At 32.1% G+C, this 20675-nt stretch overlaps 2 protein-coding genes across 3 annotated transcripts; both read right to left on the bottom strand.

The window, feature by feature from the left end:
- Positions 1-380: 380 nt before the first annotated feature.
- Positions 381-4147, bottom strand: LOC101243824 (receptor-like cytosolic serine/threonine-protein kinase RBK2). Its single transcript, XM_010325232.4, has 9 exons — positions 3948-4147; positions 3275-3381; positions 2759-3181; positions 2309-2560; positions 2061-2215; positions 1816-1895; positions 1590-1725; positions 1347-1496; positions 381-1107 (listed from the first exon to the last, which is right to left on the bottom strand). The coding sequence occupies exons 1-9, from the start codon at positions 3980-3982 to the stop codon at positions 988-990; spliced, it is 1458 nt and encodes a 485-aa protein (XP_010323534.2). The 5' UTR covers positions 3983-4147; the 3' UTR covers positions 381-987.
- A 1359-nt stretch (positions 4148-5506) lies between these two features.
- On the bottom strand, positions 5507-10144 carry LOC101268798 (uncharacterized protein At4g15545). 2 transcript variants are annotated; one of them, XR_011212474.1, is made up of 9 exons: positions 9669-10144; positions 9522-9590; positions 8439-8495; positions 8174-8216; positions 7576-7668; positions 7189-7443; positions 6752-6794; positions 5928-6661; positions 5507-5836 (listed from the first exon to the last, which is right to left on the bottom strand). XR_011212474.1 is itself a non-coding variant. In XM_004229432.5 (9 exons), exons 1-9 carry the CDS (start codon positions 9927-9929, stop codon positions 5747-5749), a joined length of 990 nt encoding a protein of 329 aa, XP_004229480.1. In that variant the 5' UTR covers positions 9930-10144; the 3' UTR covers positions 5507-5746. The 2 variants fall into 2 exon arrangements, 1 of the variants encoding a protein (XP_004229480.1); XM_004229432.5 differs by having other exon boundaries at positions 5928-6006.
- Between the last annotated feature and the right edge of the window lie 10531 nt (positions 10145-20675).

Here is a 20675-nt window from a genome sequence, read left to right as displayed (position 1 = left end):
AGTTCAATCTAATGGGTGGCAAGAATTCTCATATTTAAGGATAGAGTAGGTGGTTACACAGTCGGATGGGTTAGCTGGTGAAACTATATCTAAACACAACTTCTAACTTTTAAAAACATTTATAACTTAACATTACATACTGCCCTTCCATTCCAGGACTGGCTCACTCGAAAAATGAAATCTGACAACTTTAGTACGATAATCAACATTGACATTGCATGAGCTAGTCTGTTCATAGCTATAATAACATCAAAATCAACCATGTCTAGCTCGGCTTAATCAGTCTATATATGATGGATGCAAATGATGCCTATAAATCTTGGGTCATCCATTTCATCTGGACCAAGATCCAAGTGCTAAATTAAAACAAGGATGTAATATAAAAATTGGAAGATGTGTATCTGAAATTCTTTCAATAGTGCAAAATAAACAGCTCATTATACACTTTCTCAAAGAAAGAATGTACTATGCATATTTATTTGCTGGTTTACATACATGCAATCTAGTATATCACAAATTCACCTAACATTATATATATATATCTACAGTTCACAGTTCTATGCATTGTCAGTTTCAGTTTCAGTATCTACCTAGTTCAGAAGTTTGTAGATGTATCTAAACAATAATGACGTTAACCGGAGACGAATCACCCTAGAAATGTTGGCATCTCTTTTCTTCCTCAAACATATAGTAGCTGAATATATTCACTGAAGAAAGCTGCTACATACGTTCGCCTGTCAAAACTTGAAAGTACTCTTGAAGCATTACACTTGTTATCTTGATTACTTGCCCCGGTTGGATTAATGTATTCTGTGTTTCTCAAATTCCGTCTTAACTGGTATAGAACAAGCTCCGTGTGTGGTTGCATACATTAACTACAGTATGATCAATCGCATTGAAGATCAATCCTCACTGCTGCTAACAAGGAAAATATCTCTAGTTCTACCTGATCTTACTGGTTTTTGGATTTATCTGTGTAAGGTTTTGTTAGGGTGACTCAAGTAGTGCATCCAACTCTACAGCGCATCTTCGCTTGAGGGGAGGCCACCTTTGAAACTTTTTCTTGCTCTGTAGAATGCCATCAACAGCCACTAACATTTGTTCAACCTGCATTACAACAAAAAACAAGCTTTATGTATTGTTCTGTGATTGTAATCGTTTGTCATTAGATTTTCATTTTGAATGATTATTATAACAAGTTTTGAACATTCTGATTGTTCCATTGCGCATTAGCTACTAAAATGAACATGGAAAAATTTGTAGCAGAAGTCCATATTATCAATATTTATGTTACTATGATATGATCAATATTTGCTAATTTTTCGACTAAAATTCAAGTTTCTTGCCTGGTTCATTGAAGGCCTATCTGTTGAAAATTGCTGTATGCACAATGAGGCAACCATAAGAATCTGATTAAGCTGTTCTAAATCGTATGCATCTCCGAGTGATGGATCAACTATCTCACTATTTTTCTTGTTGAGAAGCAATGGTTTTGCCTGAAAAGTTGATTGGTTTCAGTTGAAGCAATAGGCAATTATATAGTTTTGCATTTGCATTTAACTAGGGAAGGGGTTGAGATGATTACATACCCACATCACAACACTATTACGAGCTTCATCCAAAGCTGGACGTCCAGAAACGATCTCCAACAGTAACACACCAAAAGCATACACATCAGTTTTTTCATCCACAATGCCATGCATAAAAAACTCAGGAGGGAGGTATCTGCCATGAACATGCAAGATGAAAGTTACTACAAAAGGATCTTTTTTCGCATATTTACAATAGGTAAAGCTTAGGTTCCCACAAACCCACCCAAAGGTGCCTTCAACCTGCGATACATTGAGGTGAGTCCACTTATCAGGGAGCCATTTTGCAAGTCCAAAATCAGTTATCTACACAAAACCAAAAGATGAGCAACAAATAGTGCAATTCAATGCGGACAAAACAGAACCTCTACAGTTTGCTTATAGAACTAAGTATTACAGAAGGAGATATTCCGAAATCATAGAAATGAAGTCAGTTTCATGTCATGATGAGTGGTTTGAATATATTAATACCTGAGCCTCAAAATCTTCTGTCAATAATACATTAGCAGCCTTGATATCTCTGTGGATAATACGCCTCTGGCAGCCCTCGTGAAGATATGCAAGACCTGCTGCAGTGCCAACAGCAATATTATACCTTACTTGCCAAGTCAATTTACCCCTGTCATCTGAAAATGTTGCAAACATATTAGAATAAAGTAATTAGTTGTTAGGAGTCCAGAGAAAGCATCGTTTCATAAAAAGAATACTAATGAACATACCACTGAGCATATTGGCTAAGCTTCCATGAGGAGACAAAGGAAGAACAAGGTGCATCCCCCCTTCGACTCCGTAGCCAATTACATTGGCAACATTTGCATGTTTGACATGTACTAAAATTCCTAGCTCAGATAAGTAGTCCGACGTCATTTCCTCTTGGGATCCTCTGGTCAACCTTTTCACTGCCACAGGTTGGCCATCTTTGAGAAGTCCCTTGTATACTTCAGAATAACCTCCCTCACCAATCAAGTTATCTTCCAAAATGACAACAAAAGCTTAGGAATCACAATACAGTTCTACAACATAATACTAAACATATGCAATTCAAACCGAGAGAGATCATAAACAAACTAGCTCGTACTATGAAGATCAAAATCATATATCGGTTTGAAGTTAGCTACCTCCGAGCCAACTGAAATTTGAAAATCTTTTAAAAGAAGAAACTTGCATACCAGAGCTAAAGTTGTTGGTAGCTTGCTTAAGTTCTGTGTGGGAAAAATTCTTCCAGTTAGCTTCAAAGCACTGTTGCAAATCAGCATCTAGAATAGGAGCGGGAAGCATTGGCATGCTACGTCGTGCACTCCTACTTTTTCTTTTTGATAACATCTTTATGGAAGGTAATGAAGGTAGCGAAGGAATGGTAGGATGGAACGTATGCAACTGTATAGACGGTCCTTTCTTTAGTCTTTTAATGAATCCTTGCCAACCATCTGAATCTGAAGTGCTAGGCTTGGAAGTAGTTGTTTCAGACTGATCTGTCTGATTCTCCGAAGCTTCTCTTATCGACTCCTCACACACTTTATCCTCTTTGATAACTTCTCTAGTAGAATCCTCATCCATATCATGATCTTCCCCCATACTTAGACTTCGAAACTCTAGCATAAATATGTTTTAAAAAAAAAGGTTAGAATATAATTAAACACATGCTATTTAAGATAATACGATGAAAGAAACTAGCATGTTATCACCTTCCGCGGTGAGTGAAATGGAGGAAGCACAAAGTAGTAGCTTGGGTCCAACCTTGAAAAGCTCCTCATCGGACTCTTCTTCATCAACATTATTGCAGGTATTCTCACTGTTAACATAATTTGAGAAGCCAGAGATATAAAGCATAGATGTTAGTACTATATTTAGTTTTTAGAAAATCAAGCAAATATTCCTTAAAACATTTTACAAGCAAGGAAAAGGCTTTTTCCACCATTTCTTTGTCCTGTTTCATTCAAATCTGACTCCTCTATATCATTTCGAAAACTACACTATATATTATCAAAAAAAAAAAATCTAGAAATTCAATGTTGTCAAAAAGAGTAGAGCCATCATCAATATAACAATATTGTTAATGTCTTTCTACCTTTGTTATTGTTAAGGAAGGAGCGTTGCAATTGGTTGACGGTGATCAACGTTACAACAGTCAAACATCTCATCTAACAGATCTGATAAGATGTATGACGATGTAGAGATGAATTCGCACAACATATACAAAAGCACACACATAGAGCCTTATGGGCGCGCGTGACATTGCAAACACATACATTAAGCATCTATAAATGAAAAAAATTTAGAAAACAACATTTCCCCAGACACCAAATAAATGGGGCTGTCCATTATGAAAGAATAAACAAAAAAAATCATGATATATACCATGGAGAAACCGAATGTTCGAGGATAGTTTCCATTGATCTACACAAAAAGAACCCAAAAGCTTAACAGGGGTGAATTTAGGCTTCCTCCACAGACACCAAAGAATGGGAGAATTGCAGAATGAATGAGAAAGAGAGAGAGAGAAGTTTAGAGGATAGGAGAAAATGAGGAAAAGGAAAGAGGGAAAATAGTGGTTATGTTATCAACCTGCATGCATGTCAATGTACCTATAACCCAAAATTGTGGAACCTCAAAAATATATTTACTAGGAACCAAAATGCAATCTAAATAAATATAATCTGATTTCATACCAATAAGTATATATTTGGTATGAACGGAAATATTTTTCTACAAATGTTATATTGAGTGGAAAACATTTATTAGTGTATGGTTGGTGAATGAAAAATATTTTTTTAAAAATATATTTTATTTTTGGCTAGAGAGTAGAAAATAACTTTTAGGGATATAGTTTCTAATCTGAAAACCAACCCCGATTATCGATCTAGGATCCCACCTGAACCCAAGCCCTAACATCCAAACCCGGAGATGACCCAGACCCTACCCAAGACCTGACCTCAACTTTCTTTGAGACTTGAGACCTGGCATTCGAACTAGGATCCGACCTCGACCTCCACACTCGAACTTGCATACGACTCTAACGATTGTTCTAGGATCCAATCTCGACACCCAAATTAGGACCTACTCTCGCCCCCAACCTGAGACCCAATACTTGAACTAGACCTGACACTAACACCCAACCCCGATGAATGATTCAGGGCCTGATCCCGACATGGATCCGACTAGACTCGACATTCAAAACCCGAGACCCGATCTGATACCCGACTTTTATGCCCAAAGCCTGATCCTGACACCCAGACAGGAACCCGACTTTCGAACCCTGATCTGATCCCAACACCAACACCTAAATCAAGACCCAACACCCAAACTCGATACATGAACCGAAACCCAACACCACAATAGAGATTTAACTTTCATATCGAGATCCAACCCTGACCTAAGACCTGACTTCTAAATGGGAACCTGACCCTCACCCGAGATCCAACCCTAACTCCCAACCTTAGTCATGACATCCAAATTGAGACCTGATCCCAACTCTCGATTGTTGACTCAACTTTCAAAAAGGGAACCAACCCTGACACCATACCAGACTTTCAAACCCTAATGACACCCGATCCCGACACTCGAATCAAAACCAACACCAAAACCCGAACGGGGACCTAACACGCAACCCCAACACTAAAACTAAAACTCGACTTCCAAATCGAGACCTGACCCAGGACACAAATTTCGAGATGGGTGGCGTATACTGCATTCTCGATGCTTAGAAAAGCTAATTTACATTACAATTAGTACATTATTTTCTTCTAACTTACATGTCATTTTCTTTTTTCCTCCTCCGTTCCAATTACTCTTAACTCTTTTTTTCAATGAAATCAGTGACCAATTCAGGATTAATCATTATGGTATTCCAAGATGATAGAATAAAGCATATCTATTCAATTTTATCTCCATGTGTTTTTTGCAAGCAGATATACATATAACATATTGAAGCCTTGATTGAGGCAGTACTCTATTTTCGAAGCTCAAAACATTTGAGTTCAATAAAATGTACATGAACCTGCTATTGTTGTTGAAGCTATAAATCAAAATAAAATACATCGACAACAAAATGTACATGAAGAAGTTACAATATAGTGAAATAATTTTGGCACATTTAGTTTATTGAGTCAATTTACAGTAAAAAAAATACATGCAATATTCAGGCTTTGGACATTTTATTAGGCATTACGAGAGATCAGTCCTTCAAAGATGGTATAAAGGTCTTTGTTTTCTTCACCAAAAATTTCAGCTGCTTTCCGCAAAGTTTCCTAAAATGTCCAAAAATAAGCTTGTTATATTTGTACAGAGCAATGTATTGGTAGTTAGTGTCATAAGATCATCGTGTGAGGCAAAGCATACCTCTTTCGTTTGCTTGTGCGAGTTCAGTTCCTTAACATTTGCTAGAAAACCACCAAACTGCTCATACGATAGCCGACTCCTGATAAAGCACAAACCATCCGGTGCTTATGAAATAGAAGTTCAAAGACTCTTAACAATATACAAACATGAAACACAGAGCATATCACAAAGCACACACAAATCTGGTTCGAGAAGACTGAAAATCGCCAAAATTATGGAACATGAAGTTTTATCCCATTTTTGCATTAGTTGAAGGTCAAATTGAAGAGTAATCTATTAGTCCTTCCCAGAAAAAATAAAGGAGGATTTCCAAAGTGAACACCAAAAATGTTTTCGACATACTAGAAGAAATGAAAAGATAAAACCAATTTAAAAACAGACTTTCGTATCTTGGTCCATTTCTTTGAATATTCGGGCAGCAATATAATCATGTATTATGTCAGGAGGTGCTTACGAGAGCCTTCTTTAATTTTTGGTACAAGAGATCTCCGACTTATGCAATAATTTTCTTCCCCTGAGTAAATACAGTTGGATGATTTTTTTTTTAAATCCAAACCTTACAGTTGGATGTTTTGATTCTGAGTTAAACATCAATTACAGTAACTGTCTCATATAAAGAAGGAAAGAAGATTATGACCCTTAGTGGAGGAGGTTGTAGTGAATGTTACTAATGAGACTTTCCTTTAGATCCTCAGGGTGCGTCGTGACATCAAAATAAATATTTTTTGTTAATCCTGCATATGCAATTGAACTTTCTCTAACAAAGTGCAGTGGACAGTCAGTACGAAATAGACTAACTTTGTCTTCAGAAGCAATAGCTTTACCTAACTTGTCGGAAGAACTCTTTTCCATCCACTCGAGCTCGTGCTGGTAGGGTACATGCAAAAGTGGTGACATTCATGTCAGACCTCAGAATATGAGGCTTTAATTTTGTTAAATTAGGGAGGAAGTTGAGACACAGCAAGGCATTCATGCACTATATAGGTGCAAAGTAGGTGAATGGTGGCACTTAGACCACATGTTATTCAATAGAAGGTAATGATAGCCGATAATACAACTGTTCCTTCTCACCTTACTCAAAATAGGTTCTCGGCTAGGATGAACTCAATTCATCAAGTAAAATTTATTCATCCCAGCAACCTTTGAGATGAAGAAAGAACAGTTCTATTTATAGACTGAACAAAATCTGCAGATACTTAATAATGCATGCCAAAATGAGCAAGAAAGGAGCCCAATATGAGTTTACAGAAAAAGAACAAACCAGTTTGCGATCCTGCTTCAAGGCTTGACATCGAGCCATGCTGGTTGTAGGATGTAGAAAATGCTGAAGATCTGTCATCATACATGCCTCTTACTGTTGAGAATGAAATAGAATGCCTCCTTGGAGATAGCGGTCTTGGTGACCTTGAAGGAGACACGGATGCTGAAAGACTTGGAGGGGAGCCAGGAGGAGTAAGACGTGGGGTGCTAGTCTGCGATGCTAACAACAAACCTGGTGATATTCGAGGCCTTGAAGCTGCAACCATCGAATAAAGATAAAGTTTCTGGTTAAGTTACACAATGCAAAAGTATTTCATAGATTAGAAGTTGCTTAGCCAGAGGTCACCAATAATATCACAATACAGACAATTTGGGTTATGGAGCATACTTTCTGATTCGGCATCCTCTGAATGTGAATATCCAACCTCTGTTGACTGGGTCCGTTGAGGAGGTATTGAAGCTGGCGAGGAAGAATCTTGATCTGAATAATTTAAACTAGCTTGGTTAAGTGATACACATAAGTTGAAATTGTTGTTTTAAAGTGCTAAGAGATATAACACCTTTCATTTTAAATAATTTGCAGAGCTGCTTGTTTCCTCATACCCTATTTACCCACTAGAAAAAGAAGCACCCAAAACATATGCTAAGAGAAAATGAAAAGGGGAGCGAAAATGACCCAAGTATATTAAACTGTCGACTGCATATGACAAAAGATGTACAAAATAAGTCAAATCAATAAAACCTTTCAATCTTTAGAACCAATAATAGAAAACCACATGATATCCTCACGAGAAGAATAAAGTTTCTATATCTGAAGTTGTGGAGAAACTTTACTCTAATAGACATATTTCACATAGCAAACTTTGGAACATATTACACATGGTAAAGTTGGAGCAATAGAACACCTTCACACAAAGATATTTACTGAATATGAGTAAACTGCAGATAAAGAATATAGACATTGAGCAATGACCAAAAAGATAAACCTGATTGGTTTTGTCCATTTTTAGCAAAACCTGGAGCTCCAGCCTGTCAAACACCAAAAGCGACAGATTATTAATGAGGACAACATTTGCTACTGACAAGATTAGCAGGTAATAGTGTTGCCAGTTCCCGTAAATTTTCAGCACTGAGAAATTTAGCCCATTTCCATGTAATTGTATAGTACCCTCAAAGGTATTATTTTAGTTAGAGGAATAAAATAACAACAGGAAGATGGAGAAATCCTTCGAATTTCATACAAGGACTTACCGAGCTGTCTTCTTCCTCATTAAGCGATCTCATAAGCGTCTTTCTGAAGGCTTCCAACTGTAAGTTTCAAGAGATCAGTCTTTTAGAACAAATAAATCCAAAAAAATACCCTACTACCATTGCAGATACATGATGTCAGGATTTCGGATCAAGTGGAATAACACCTTATGGATATATATGTATAAAGTACACGTGTGCACATTATACACAGTTTACATAGAGGAAAGAGAAGGATATCGTTAGCTCCAACTAGTTATGCAGTCGTCTGTGCTACAAAACTAATCCAATGGCATTGTAACATGAGAAAACATTAGTTCTGGTTCAGTAAATATTAAGCCATTAAACACTCAGATAGTTGGTTAATAAGGAACAAATAGCTACTACTACAGAATTAGGGCGATGTGTATGAATAAAGCTCCATTTGTATGTTCATTCCAGCGAATAGCTTATGTGAATAAACCACATTAATGCTTCAGAGCTTGTCGAAAGGATGACTGATACTATAGCAAGATGTAATGTACATGTCTATCTAACCAACGGACATTGTTGGAAACCATAGAAGTACTTAATCGGGTAACTGCTAAACTGACAATTACATACTCTATAACATGTAGGAGCTCTCTTCAGTCTTCACTCCATAAGGTCCATAACAAGCCACAAGTTGCTCGCGATAAATGAAGCTAAAGTGCGTTAGATAAAAATACCCCTAATAATCTTGTTCTCCCACCCTTTTTCCCCGTCCAATTTAACATTACACTCTAAAATCTCTTAACTACATTTTTTTTCAACTAGCTTCTATTAATAGAGGTCTCAGTTATAAATTCTGGTAATGGAGTCCGCTTCGCCAATGGGCTCTTTAATTTACCCCATAGTGAGCTTTCCCGATGACTGACATGAATCCAGATTAAGCCCTGCCAGTAGACTTCTGATATCGGATGTTTAAAGCAAAAACAAACATGGTAACCTGCTTAAAGCTTCAAACTTAAATCAAATCGGACTAAGTACAGCAACATTCAAATCTCAAATGCAAGTATTGACTAAGTAGAGCAACAGCAGCATGATTTGGGATTATTGGAATAATACCTTAGCAACATCACGATTAAGTTTCCTCACAGTATTAGACAGCATTGAATTCTCCTTCACCAAACTCTCCTGCAAAATTCAACCACTACAAACAAGTCAACCCCTAGTCCGAACAAGAAAAATCGCCGAAGCTTAACCGGGTCGGACCTTTTCTTGCTCAGCGCGGGAAAGTCTATCGGCGGCGTCGGCGAGGGAGGAGTCAAGTGAGTCAAGCTGAGAGTTAAGGTCGTTGATGATGTCATCTCTCTCCGATAAGTGGCGGCGTAGGGCGTCGGCTTCCGATTCCAAGGCGGAGATGCGCGTGGATAAGGCAATGGAAGTGATCTTACGCGCTAAATCAAGCTGTTCAAATGGATCTGACGGCAGTACTTGCACAATTTCCTCGGGAAGACGGAATTCTGTAGCCATTTTATTTTACTTTCAATTAACTAACTTACCTATTCTAGTGTTGTACTACTACTACTTTATTATTTGTTTTTTCTTTTTTGGAATTAATTATTGTTATAATTTGTTTTGTTATGTGAATCTTTTTTGTGAAGGTAAGGAAGGGAGATGTGAGTAAGATAAGATTGCTTTTTGGAGTTATTTGGTCACTTCTATGTGTGGTTGGTTTTCTCCTTTGTACCAAGTTTCCTTTGTTTGGTTATTGTTTATACCAACTTTCCTTTGGTTGGTTATTGTTCGTAGTTGATTAACTATCTGAATTTTCATAAAATTTGAATTCACTATTTTTATATTTTTTTATATTTTTAAAAAAAGAGAAAAGAGAAATTGTATGCTTCATTCATCCATTCAAAATTAATTGTCTATTTTGCATTGTGAAAATCAATAAAACTATTTTATAATCTAAATAAAATAATACCAACTTAATGTTTTGTATTTAAAAATGGGAAAATATGTAAGTACCTCACTAGACTATGATTGAAATCTCAGAGACACTTTTTAACTAAACTAAGGTCCTATTATATCTTCCATTTTTTGATAATTTTGTGCACCTTTTTTACTTATGTGACATTCATATATCTCACACGCGGCTCAATTGTGTGGAGTCACGGAGTGTGCTACGTAAGATGTACAAAATTACAAAAAAGAAAAAGTTAGGGGGTAATAGGACCTTAGTTTAAATTATAATCAATAATTGAGTGTCACGTATTTAAAAAATGTATCTAAATAGTTAAAATTTAGAATCGTTAAATAAGTTGTCAATTTTGAATCCAAAGGTGCATGACAAGGATATTTTGGAGCCAATAAGTGGATGGAGGGTATTTTTGTATCATTTGTAATAATTCGAGGGTATTTAGGCCATTTTCCATAACCAAAATTATGATAAATAAAGGTGTGTAGATACGTAATTTTTTCTAAATTGTAGCCCAACTATAAATCCTAAGTTCCCATCAAAATTCATTACTTTAGTCTTTAGCTATCCTACCTCACATAAAATAGTCGTACTTTTTCTTAATTGAATCACTTTGTTCGTGTGATAATAACTCTAGAATTGCGTAATTTAGCCGACAATAGTTTTCATGTGGCTTGTTCATGTACTAGGTGTTTAATTTATGTCTATCGATACGTATGTCCTCAAATAAATTATTACTTTCTCACGGAACAACCAGAAAGACGGAACCAAACTAACAATTATTTTTTCAATTGGTATGATTCGATTTTAAAAAATTTAAAAATCGACTAAATTGGTTTGATTTTGATTTTAACTAATAATTGATTTAAACTAAATCAGTCTAGGGTATACATGGTCGGGTTGGTTCAGATTTTTATGATATCAAAACCAAATCATTTGTGTCGAATTTTTAAAACCATAAATCAAATCAATTGAACTGGGGTTTTTTGAATTTTTCCGCTAAAGTATTTATACAAACATATAATTTACTTGTAATCAAATATTTCTTCGGTACTATCAAAAATACAACTATGTAAGGTGCTTTTTAAGAATATAACACAAATAATGATATGATTAATGATACTAAAATATCTATATATATATATATGTGTGTGTGTGTGTGTGTATAATGACTTTTGTAAAACAAATATTGCAAATTACCAAGTCATAATAAAAATGATCATAATTTAAAAATACTAAATTATGCTAAAATAAGTTTAATAAGTATTAGTTACATGATTAAGTATAAAAGGAAATTAAAATTAGATTATATATTTCAATGTCTAAACCAATATAAAATCAAAGAATAAATATTCAATATTATTGTCATTCTTAGTGTTAAATTAATTTTTGTTTTGCATTAGTATTAATTTGATTTTGATTTAAGTTTTATTGTAATTACCAACACCCGTGGACTATAATCTTTATGGAACTATCCAAAATTCTAAGGTTCAAACTTGAAATAATATATTAAAAGATAAAATTATGAAAAAGTAAAAGAAATATTTAAAAATTATATCAAATTTAATATTTTTTGTGTAAAATAAAATTTTAAAATTATATATATAATGTCAGGTTGGTTTAATCACGGGTTGTTGTTTTTTTAGTTAAAATTAAACCAACTCAAATATAGTCAAAAAAAAATTTTCAACACCAAACCAACCGTTAGTCAGATTTTTTTCGAATTAACTCAATTTGCGATTCGATTTTGTACACCTCTATGAACCTCGAATACCTTTAAATACAATTTTATATATATCCAAATTCGGAATTAAACAAATTTATAGTAAAATACACTTTTAATATAAGTAATTTATGTACTAACAATCTTCTTATTGTAATTATTCACTGCTCACTAAATAACATTTTTTTCACTAATTAATATCCTAATTTATAACGCATTTTTATTATTGGTAGCATAAAATAATATTCCTTCGATTTTATATTAAGTGAATTTGTGAGATAGTTCACATCTATTAAGAAAAAACTTTAAATAATATTTTTCACTATTGTCTTTTGTGAAATCAGAAATATAACTTTATACGTAAGTATTGCAATTTATCTCCTAAAAATATTAAATTTCACTAAAAAAGTCAAACATTGAAATATTTCAAACATTTATCTTAACCTCTGAACAATTTAATTATTTTAAAACAATAAAAAAAAATCAAAAGTTCACTCATATAAAATAAAGGGAGCACCAAATCAAATAAATTAAGATATCAAAGAAGACTGAAAGAATCAAAGTGAACAAACTTTAAGATGTTGAAATACTGCAACTAATTTCAACCTCTTTGTTTTAGGCTCCCAAATATTGAGGCATCAAATATTTTCAATTGTGAATTTTATGATTTTATTTTCTCTTTGATAATATAGTTTTAAAAAAGAGCACAAATAACTATCTACTTTTCAATTATAAATATTTTAAAACTTTCAATTGAACTTTTCAAATTTTTTAAGTAATAGATAATATTTTTACAATAATATCAAAGATACAATTATTGAAAACAAATGATTATCTTATTGATTTGAATTAGTGCTTATATACTATTAATAAGTGATAGATCATTTTTGTCCTCTTTTATTTTTTAGTTAACATTAAAATTTATGGGGAAAAAAACACATTAATTCATAAAGGAAAAAGTAAATTATACGTTTAATGAAAAAAAATGTAAACGTAATGTGTTCATAACTATAAAAATAACTACAAAAAACATTACTTTTATGATTTTTCTTTTGTTGTAGTTAGAAAAAATCCTAATTGATATTATATTTAATCGGATAATATCCTTTCTCAAAAAATATATACTTTTTCGGATGACAAAAAGTAAAAACTACCGCTAAATTTATCGAACTTGGTCTGTACAACTATGAAGAAAAGAAAACGAACCTTTGAGATGGATTCTGGTTGGAAGTATTTGTGACGTATTTTGATGTGTCATTTGACTTTTAATTTTGGTTACTACTTTTAACTATGGTTATCTTTTTAATTTTTTAAATAACTACGCATCATAGTCACAACACAATTTCATTTAAATAGTGTTGAATTAATTTTTTATCAGTAATTATAATAATAATAATACTAATAATTTGAACATAATTATATACTAAGGGTGTGTTTGATATGAAGGAAAATATTTTTTGGAAAATGTTTTTTTAATTTTCTCATGTTTGATTGGGAAAAAAGTCTTGAAAAATATTTTCAAATCAACTCATTCTCCTCAAAATTAAAGAAAATGACTTTCCTTCAAAAATTAAGGAAAACATTTTCCAAAACTCTCCTTCAACTATTATCATTAAAAATATTTTCATTTTCAAAATTTTATTTTTCACCCGATTCCTGCCCCCACCCCCACCCCCACCCACCCATCAACGGCCAGTCCCACCCCCACCCCCCACCCCACCCAAAAAATTGAGTTCGTTTTTAAAAATATTTTTATTTTAAAACTCCTACAACCCTCCCTCCCGAACCCCCAACCCATACCAGCCCCTCCCCCCCCCCCCCCCCAACTCCAAAAAAAATTAAATTTTATTTTTAGAAATTATTTTTTCACCTGCCCCTGCCCCCCTGCCAACCCCCTACCCACCCCCTACCAGCCCCCACCCCCCAACCCAACTCTCCAAAAAATTAATTTTATTTTTAAAAAATATTTTCAACTTCAAATTTTTATTTTTTCACCTACCCCTGCAGCCCTCCCCCATATAAACACTCTCCCACACTTCACACCCTCTAAAAAAATTGTTTCTAAAAAATATTTTCAATTTTATAAATTATTTTTAACTCTAGTAAAAAAAAAAAGATGTTTCTCAAAAAAATATTTTTCATTCATAAATCAAACACTAAAGATCATTTTCGGAAAATATTTTTCACTCGCTAACCAAACATGAGAAAATAAGTTCAAAATCTACTTGTTTTCAAAAAAATATTTTCTAAGATAACATTTTCCTTCGTACCAAACACACCCCAAGTCTAACAAAAATTAGTGGCGCTGCAAGGTGCAACAATGGAGATAAAAATCTACATCAAAGAAATCAAAGGGTTATTAATTAAAGTGAAAAGTCTTTTTTATTTAATTTAAAATTGAAAGAAGTTGCAAAAATCGAATATATTAATCTATTTAAAATATTGTTATACAATTCATTTAAATTTTTTGCATGATTGTGGTTGTGGCTTCTCTACTACAACATACATATTGTTATACAATTCATTTATATTTTTTGCATGATTGTGGTTGCGACTTCTCTACTACAACATACATGATGAAACTCAGAAATACACAGCTAGATTAGATCATTTTATGTTGTTTCATCAAATTTACTTAAATGTGCTTATTTGATTTCACTATATATCTCCTTCCGTTCTTAAATTTACTTTCTTTATGTCACACTCAATTCTTGTTTTGATGGCTAGCTCTATACGGGTTATTGATATTGTTGTTTTTTTAAAAAATACCTCTCAATTTCAATTCGAAAGTTTAGTGTTTGAGTCACCAAGAAATTTTTATGGATCGAAAGTTCATATCACCAATGGAGTAAAAAGATGAAGGGTGGTGGGTGGGTGGGGAACTAGGAAAAGCTATGTGATTACACATATTTCACTATCAAATATATTATTATTAACTATACTTTCAAAATATTACTTATCTTATCGCTACTTAAGAGTTTTGTATATATATTGAGAAAGATACACCTAGATGAATAGAGAGGACAGCGAGTGAACATTGTTTTCTATCTCAAATATATGTGAATCAAATACTAGATACGTGTATCTATATACATGTAATTTGATTCGCTTGTATTTGGAATATAAGATAAATAAAGGAATGACGAGTCAGATTGGAGAGAAGAGAGTATATATCTAAGTAATTAACTACTAAACTAGTCAGATTTAGGTAAGTTTCCTAAAAAAGAGAAAATTGTATGAAATAGCAAACTATTAATTCAAATTAAATGTTATAGTCATAGATTTTTTATTTGTAATTTGCAGCAAACATTCCTTTTTTTTGTCATTCCATTTGTATACCGAAATATGTAAATGCAGGACCATTTATATATTGAAATATACAAATGCAGGACCCATTTGCATACCAAAATATATAAATTTGGGACCCATTTGTATACCGAATTATACAAATACATGACCCATTTGCATACCAAAATATACAAATGTAGGACCTATTTGTATACCAAAATATACAAATACATGACCCATTTGTATACCGAAATATAAAAATACATGACCCATTTGTATACCGAAATATACATATATATGACCCATTTGCATACCGAAATATACAAATGTAGGACCCATTTGTATACCGAAATATATAGATAGACCCAAATACATATTTTTTATGCATAGGTATATCGGAATATAAAAATTAATAGTCATAGAAAACATAAAATTTGGTATGAATCACAATTATACAAACTATAGCTATAACATACAATTATAACTTTTATATTTGCTAAACCTAAAATTTAACTCGGCAAAGATCCTTTTAAGTGGGCTTACTGATAATGCCCACACCTTAAGAAAGCCCAAAAGCAACATGGGCTTTGTTTTAGCCCAATTTATTTCAATACCTGTCGAGAGTACCAACCACATATCACTATGAGCTCCCTATCATAATTCACACAGTCCTTATTTTTCCTTCTTTTAAGAAGAAAATTAAAATTAAATATGACTTCATATGATTACTTAATAAATAGTACTCCATTAAAAAACACAAATATATTATAAATGATCTCATCAAAGTTATTACTTAATTATTATTATTATTGGCAATTCAGCTATTTAATTTGTGGCCAGATTCTTTTATGAAAATTGATTTGCTTTAACCTGCTTTTGTCCCTTAAAAAGTAAAAGAATATGGTGCAAAAAAAAAAAAAGAAAGTACAAAAATGACATGCACAAGTATTATATTCTTCTTCTCAAATCTAGAACATTTTTTTATCATTGAAATAAGGACACTAGTATATTACTATAATCCGCTCTCGACTCTCACACTAAGAAGCCGTTAATTTAAAATTTAATATGTTCTCCAACCATTTATTCGATCATCCTGTATCAATATCTCAATAAAGTAATTTTATGATGCTTTATCAATTACGATTTAATTTTAAACGCTCCTAATTTAGAGGTCAAATTATAGAGAAAATAATAGATTGATCAACCTCAAGCCCTATTATTGGAGTTCTTAAATGAAAGAATTTAATTTTCACATCAACTTTCATCAACGTATATTAAAAGTTCCCAATAAAAGTTTTTCTAAAAAAATAATTAAAGACAGCTGTTGTATTACTAGTGGTGTGAAAAAGGCAAGAGTTATATGTGATAAAGAAGTGTAACATTATTTATGGTCAAGAAAGATAGACATGAACTATTTTGGACAATGACATTATTCTATCATCTATGTAATTCCCTCACCTAGTCAGAAATTGACATTTCATTTTGTTTTTCTTTTGGTACCATAGAATTGACATAAGGGTATTTTTGGTAAAGAGAAATATTTTTTCTTATTTCTTTTTTAAGAAAAATATATTTTTCTAGAATAACAAGTTTCTTAAAAATAAGAAAAATGACAATAAAGAAAAAAGTTCAATCAGTGACATTACTTCATCTTTAACCACAGATCTCAAATTCGAACCTTGGGTACAGGGGTAAATTCAGGATTTGGAGACGGCGGGTCCACCACTAACAATAATGTGCTTAGTTAAAGTATGTACCCAATATTGATTTATATGAAATATAAAATTACGATATTCATGTATAAACAAATTAGATGATTCTAATGGATAAAGTGTCTTAGGTGAAGTGGTGGTTTTAAATTTCACTTTACACTTATGAGGTCGCAAGTTTGAAACTAGCCATCCTTCTATTTTGTTCGATATTTTTAAACTTCATAGCTAAAAGAATATTTTAAAAAAATGAGCAGATGGGGATTTGAACCTAATCCCTATATTTATTTGATATTTTGAATTTCGTAGCTAAAAACGAAAAAGAATAATAAGAAATGAGCAGAAGGGAATTTAAACCTAATAATAAAATATATATTTATCTCAAAGTATATATATATATATATATATATATATATATATATAACTTTAAAATATTCTCGCTCGTACCAAACACACCTCATTGACAACACTTTTAAAGCATTTTACAATTACTCCAGATTTTTTTATATTCCTATCTTTGTTTCTTTTGATTACTAGTATAATCAAGTGATTTCCCTTAAGATAGTTTAACCTCGTTCGTTTTTTTTTTTCAATTTTAAATGTAGGAATATTTGAATTAAATATACATTAATATTATTAAGATGCTCACTATAAATTTGGACATTGAATAACTAAAATCATTCATTTTTAATGCATCTATACAAATAATAATTTTTTATTTATATATAATTAAGTTTGATAAAATTCAAAAAAAAAAAAAAGCGAAAAAAGAACCTTAAATTACTTATTTTAGAAAACTATTACTAGTTGTTTGGTGAAACACAGTTAAAAGCTAGAAGTTGAGTTAGTCAACTAAAACACCTTCGAATGGGGTAGGATGTGATTGATGCCCGAGTTAAAGTTGTCCGTCGAGAAAATTCCGAATTAGTTTATATTGCGTATGTATTTAATATTGAAAGGTGGTTATTCACACGGATGATCCGAGATCAAATCCCCTTCAATGTCTTCTGAGTCGAGTATATCGCATTGTTTGATGCGATTTACATCCCCTGTATGATTTACAGCCTATTACACATTAAGGAGTTTACTCAGTGCGCATAAAGTGCTCACCCAAAAGATATAAAATGTGATAGAGGTTATAGCAGCAACGAATTATCCTGAATTAAATTGAATGAATTAAAACAATTGACTAATTATAATATATTTGACTCTATCATAACAAAATTATGAACCATAGCACATTGGACAAATTTGTTTGGTACCTTGCATTTTACTTCTTATAAATAAAAATAATAGGAATTTCATGGACCCCATATGCCTTTTGAGAGATTTCATAAATTTGTTCCCTCTTTTATTTTTATTTCTTATCTCTTTAAGTGGAAAATTATTAATGAGTGAGTTGTTCATGGGGTCTAAAGTTTGTGGTCCAGCAATGTTATTTATATCTTTATTGATCAAGAGAAAGTGATTTGGAATTATGTAGTATAATGATACATAAACTTGATGTAGCATATAATCGAAAATACTAATTAAAAGATTTGTTCTTTACTTTTTTTTTGGTTGATAAATTATAAAAAAATATGTTAATTTAGGAGCTAATTATTTAGATACATACTACTTTGCAATATTACAAATTTTATCAGATTTTGATGCATTCAGAAACATATTTCTCGGGATACATGAAGTCAAAATTAGGTGTAATAATTTGTTCTAAATACATTTTATCCAAGTAGATTCATATGTATATGAGATACATAACACATCTCGCTCGTTTCTCTCATTTGACTCACCTGTCTCACCTCCCTCTCCTCTCGTTCACCACTCTCCTGTGTATATGTAAGATAATATACATGACTGTCTCTCTTGCCTCTGTTATACTTGCTTGTTTATCTCCCTATTTTAGTGTATCTGGTTACAAAAACACATATATCTAGACATATCTTTATTAATATATGGTAGGAAGTAAGATACTCTTAATCAATGTTAAGAATTTGAAGTATAGACAAAATTAATATATATGATATACGGATGTATATATAATAAGGTATTTTATTTTCAATACCCATAATAATGTATAAATACATTACAAAAAATAGGGTTTATGAGGAGGACAGACAAATGAGTTAACTGCAACCCCTAATGGTTGGGTTTGATCCCTATTTCCAACATCTTTGTCTCACACATTAGGAAGCGCTCAAGCGTTACGAAGCTAAGTAAAATACATTTTTGTTTAAATTCTCTTTATTAGCGTGATCGACATATTATGAGAGCATTTTGTTATATAAATTTTGTTCTTTGTCTTATGTTCTTAAGATACTTAGAATAAAACTTTAAAGAACATGGTATTTTCATAATTAGAAAATTAAAATTAGTAGAGAAATTAGAATCAGAATCATATTAGAAAAATAAATAAAATATTTTTTTAATAGAAGAATTGTTGTCAATCTCTGTTTAAAGAATTTTACTGATTTCAACAAACTTTCAAAAATACGAAGTTACTAAAGTTTAATGAACCAATAAAGAACAGAAGAACAAAATTAATTCACAAATCTAAAATCTGTATCACATACCAAAATCTGGACAAACAGAGAGAAGATCAAGCCCACTGAATGAACAGTGTCCCTTAAGAAAATTATTCCCTTCTAGTATCCAAGGTTTGATTTGGAATATGTCCTCTCACGATAGAATGATCTCAATCACCAGTGTATTAATACTCTTAAGAAAATTATTCCCTTCTAGTATCTAGTATCCGAGGTTTGATTTGAAATATGTCCTCCCTGAATAGAATGATCTCAATCACCAGTGTATTGATACTCAAAATGCTGGTGTCAGCGAGCCACTCAACGGCAGTACTTAAAATACTAGATTTAGTAGTAGAAGAAGAAATCACAAAATTTCTCTTTTTAAAATGAAAGAAAATCCCTCAATTTATAGAAAATAAATGGTAGTACAAAAAGGTTCTTATTGTGCCTCACCGGAAAGATCACAAATATTTGGAAAAGTCATAATCTTTTGGAAATGTCGTCACATTTCATAAAATTCATAAATTTTCATAAAAATCGCAACTAATCATAAAAATCACAACTCATCATAAAAATCACAACTCTTTTTTTCCATTCACACCTTTTAAAACCCAACATATTTCACTCGCAAGAAATATATAATTTTCTCTCTATCATCATAAAAATTATCATGTCTAGATCGTAAAAAACATGTGTCATATCTATATATAAATATAAATGAGGATCATAGAGGAGGTGATGTGGCACCTCTCTATGACCTCCATTCATTTTTTTTTATTTTTCTTCTTTTACTTGATATTTTTTCTTTGTTTTTTTAATTATTTTTTTAATAAATTTATACCTCTTTAATTATATAAATTCTATTCTTAAATTAGTATTAATAATATTCATAACCCTCAAACCTTTCATATTCATAACCTCTTAAACCTTTCATATTCATAACTTCTAATTATTTAATGTGAAAGGTTACATTAACACTATAAAATTACACTAAAATTGTGTGTTATTGGTAGTCATCTTTGGGTAGAGAATTAGTGGAAGGAATGTCACAATATT

This window comes from Solanum lycopersicum, chromosome 1 (assembly GCF_036512215.1).
Source record: "Solanum lycopersicum chromosome 1, SLM_r2.1".
NCBI classification, from domain to species: Eukaryota; Viridiplantae; Streptophyta; class Magnoliopsida; order Solanales; family Solanaceae; genus Solanum; species Solanum lycopersicum.
Note: the sequence above shows the minus strand (reverse complement) of the source record. Positions and strands in the feature narration are given on the sequence as shown.

What these genes read in the sequence shown, in the direction of transcription:
- LOC101243824 (XM_010325232.4), bottom strand. Translation starts at nt 3,982, where the DNA reads ATGGAAACTATCCTCGAACATTCGGTTTCTCCATG. An exon ending in CATTTCACTCACCGCGGAAG is followed by an intron (nt 3,182 to 3,274) that starts GTGATAACATGC and finishes TATTTATGCTAG; the next exon opens with AGTTTCGAAGTCTAAGTATG. An exon ending in TACCAACAACTTTAGCTCTG is followed by an intron (nt 2,561 to 2,758) that starts GTATGCAAGTTT and finishes TCATTTTGGAAG; the next exon opens with ATAACTTGATTGGTGAGGGA.
- LOC101268798 (XM_004229432.5), bottom strand. Translation starts at nt 9,929, where the DNA reads ATGGCTACAGAATTCCGTCTTCCCGAGGAAATTGTGCAAGTACTGCCG. An exon ending in TTAATCGTGATGTTGCTAAG is followed by an intron (nt 8,496 to 9,521) that starts GTATTATTCCAA and finishes TGAAACTTACAG; the next exon opens with TTGGAAGCCTTCAGAAAGAC. An exon ending in AAATGGACAAAACCAATCAG is followed by an intron (nt 7,669 to 8,173) that starts GTTTATCTTTTT and finishes TAAATTATTCAG; the next exon opens with ATCAAGATTCTTCCTCGCCA.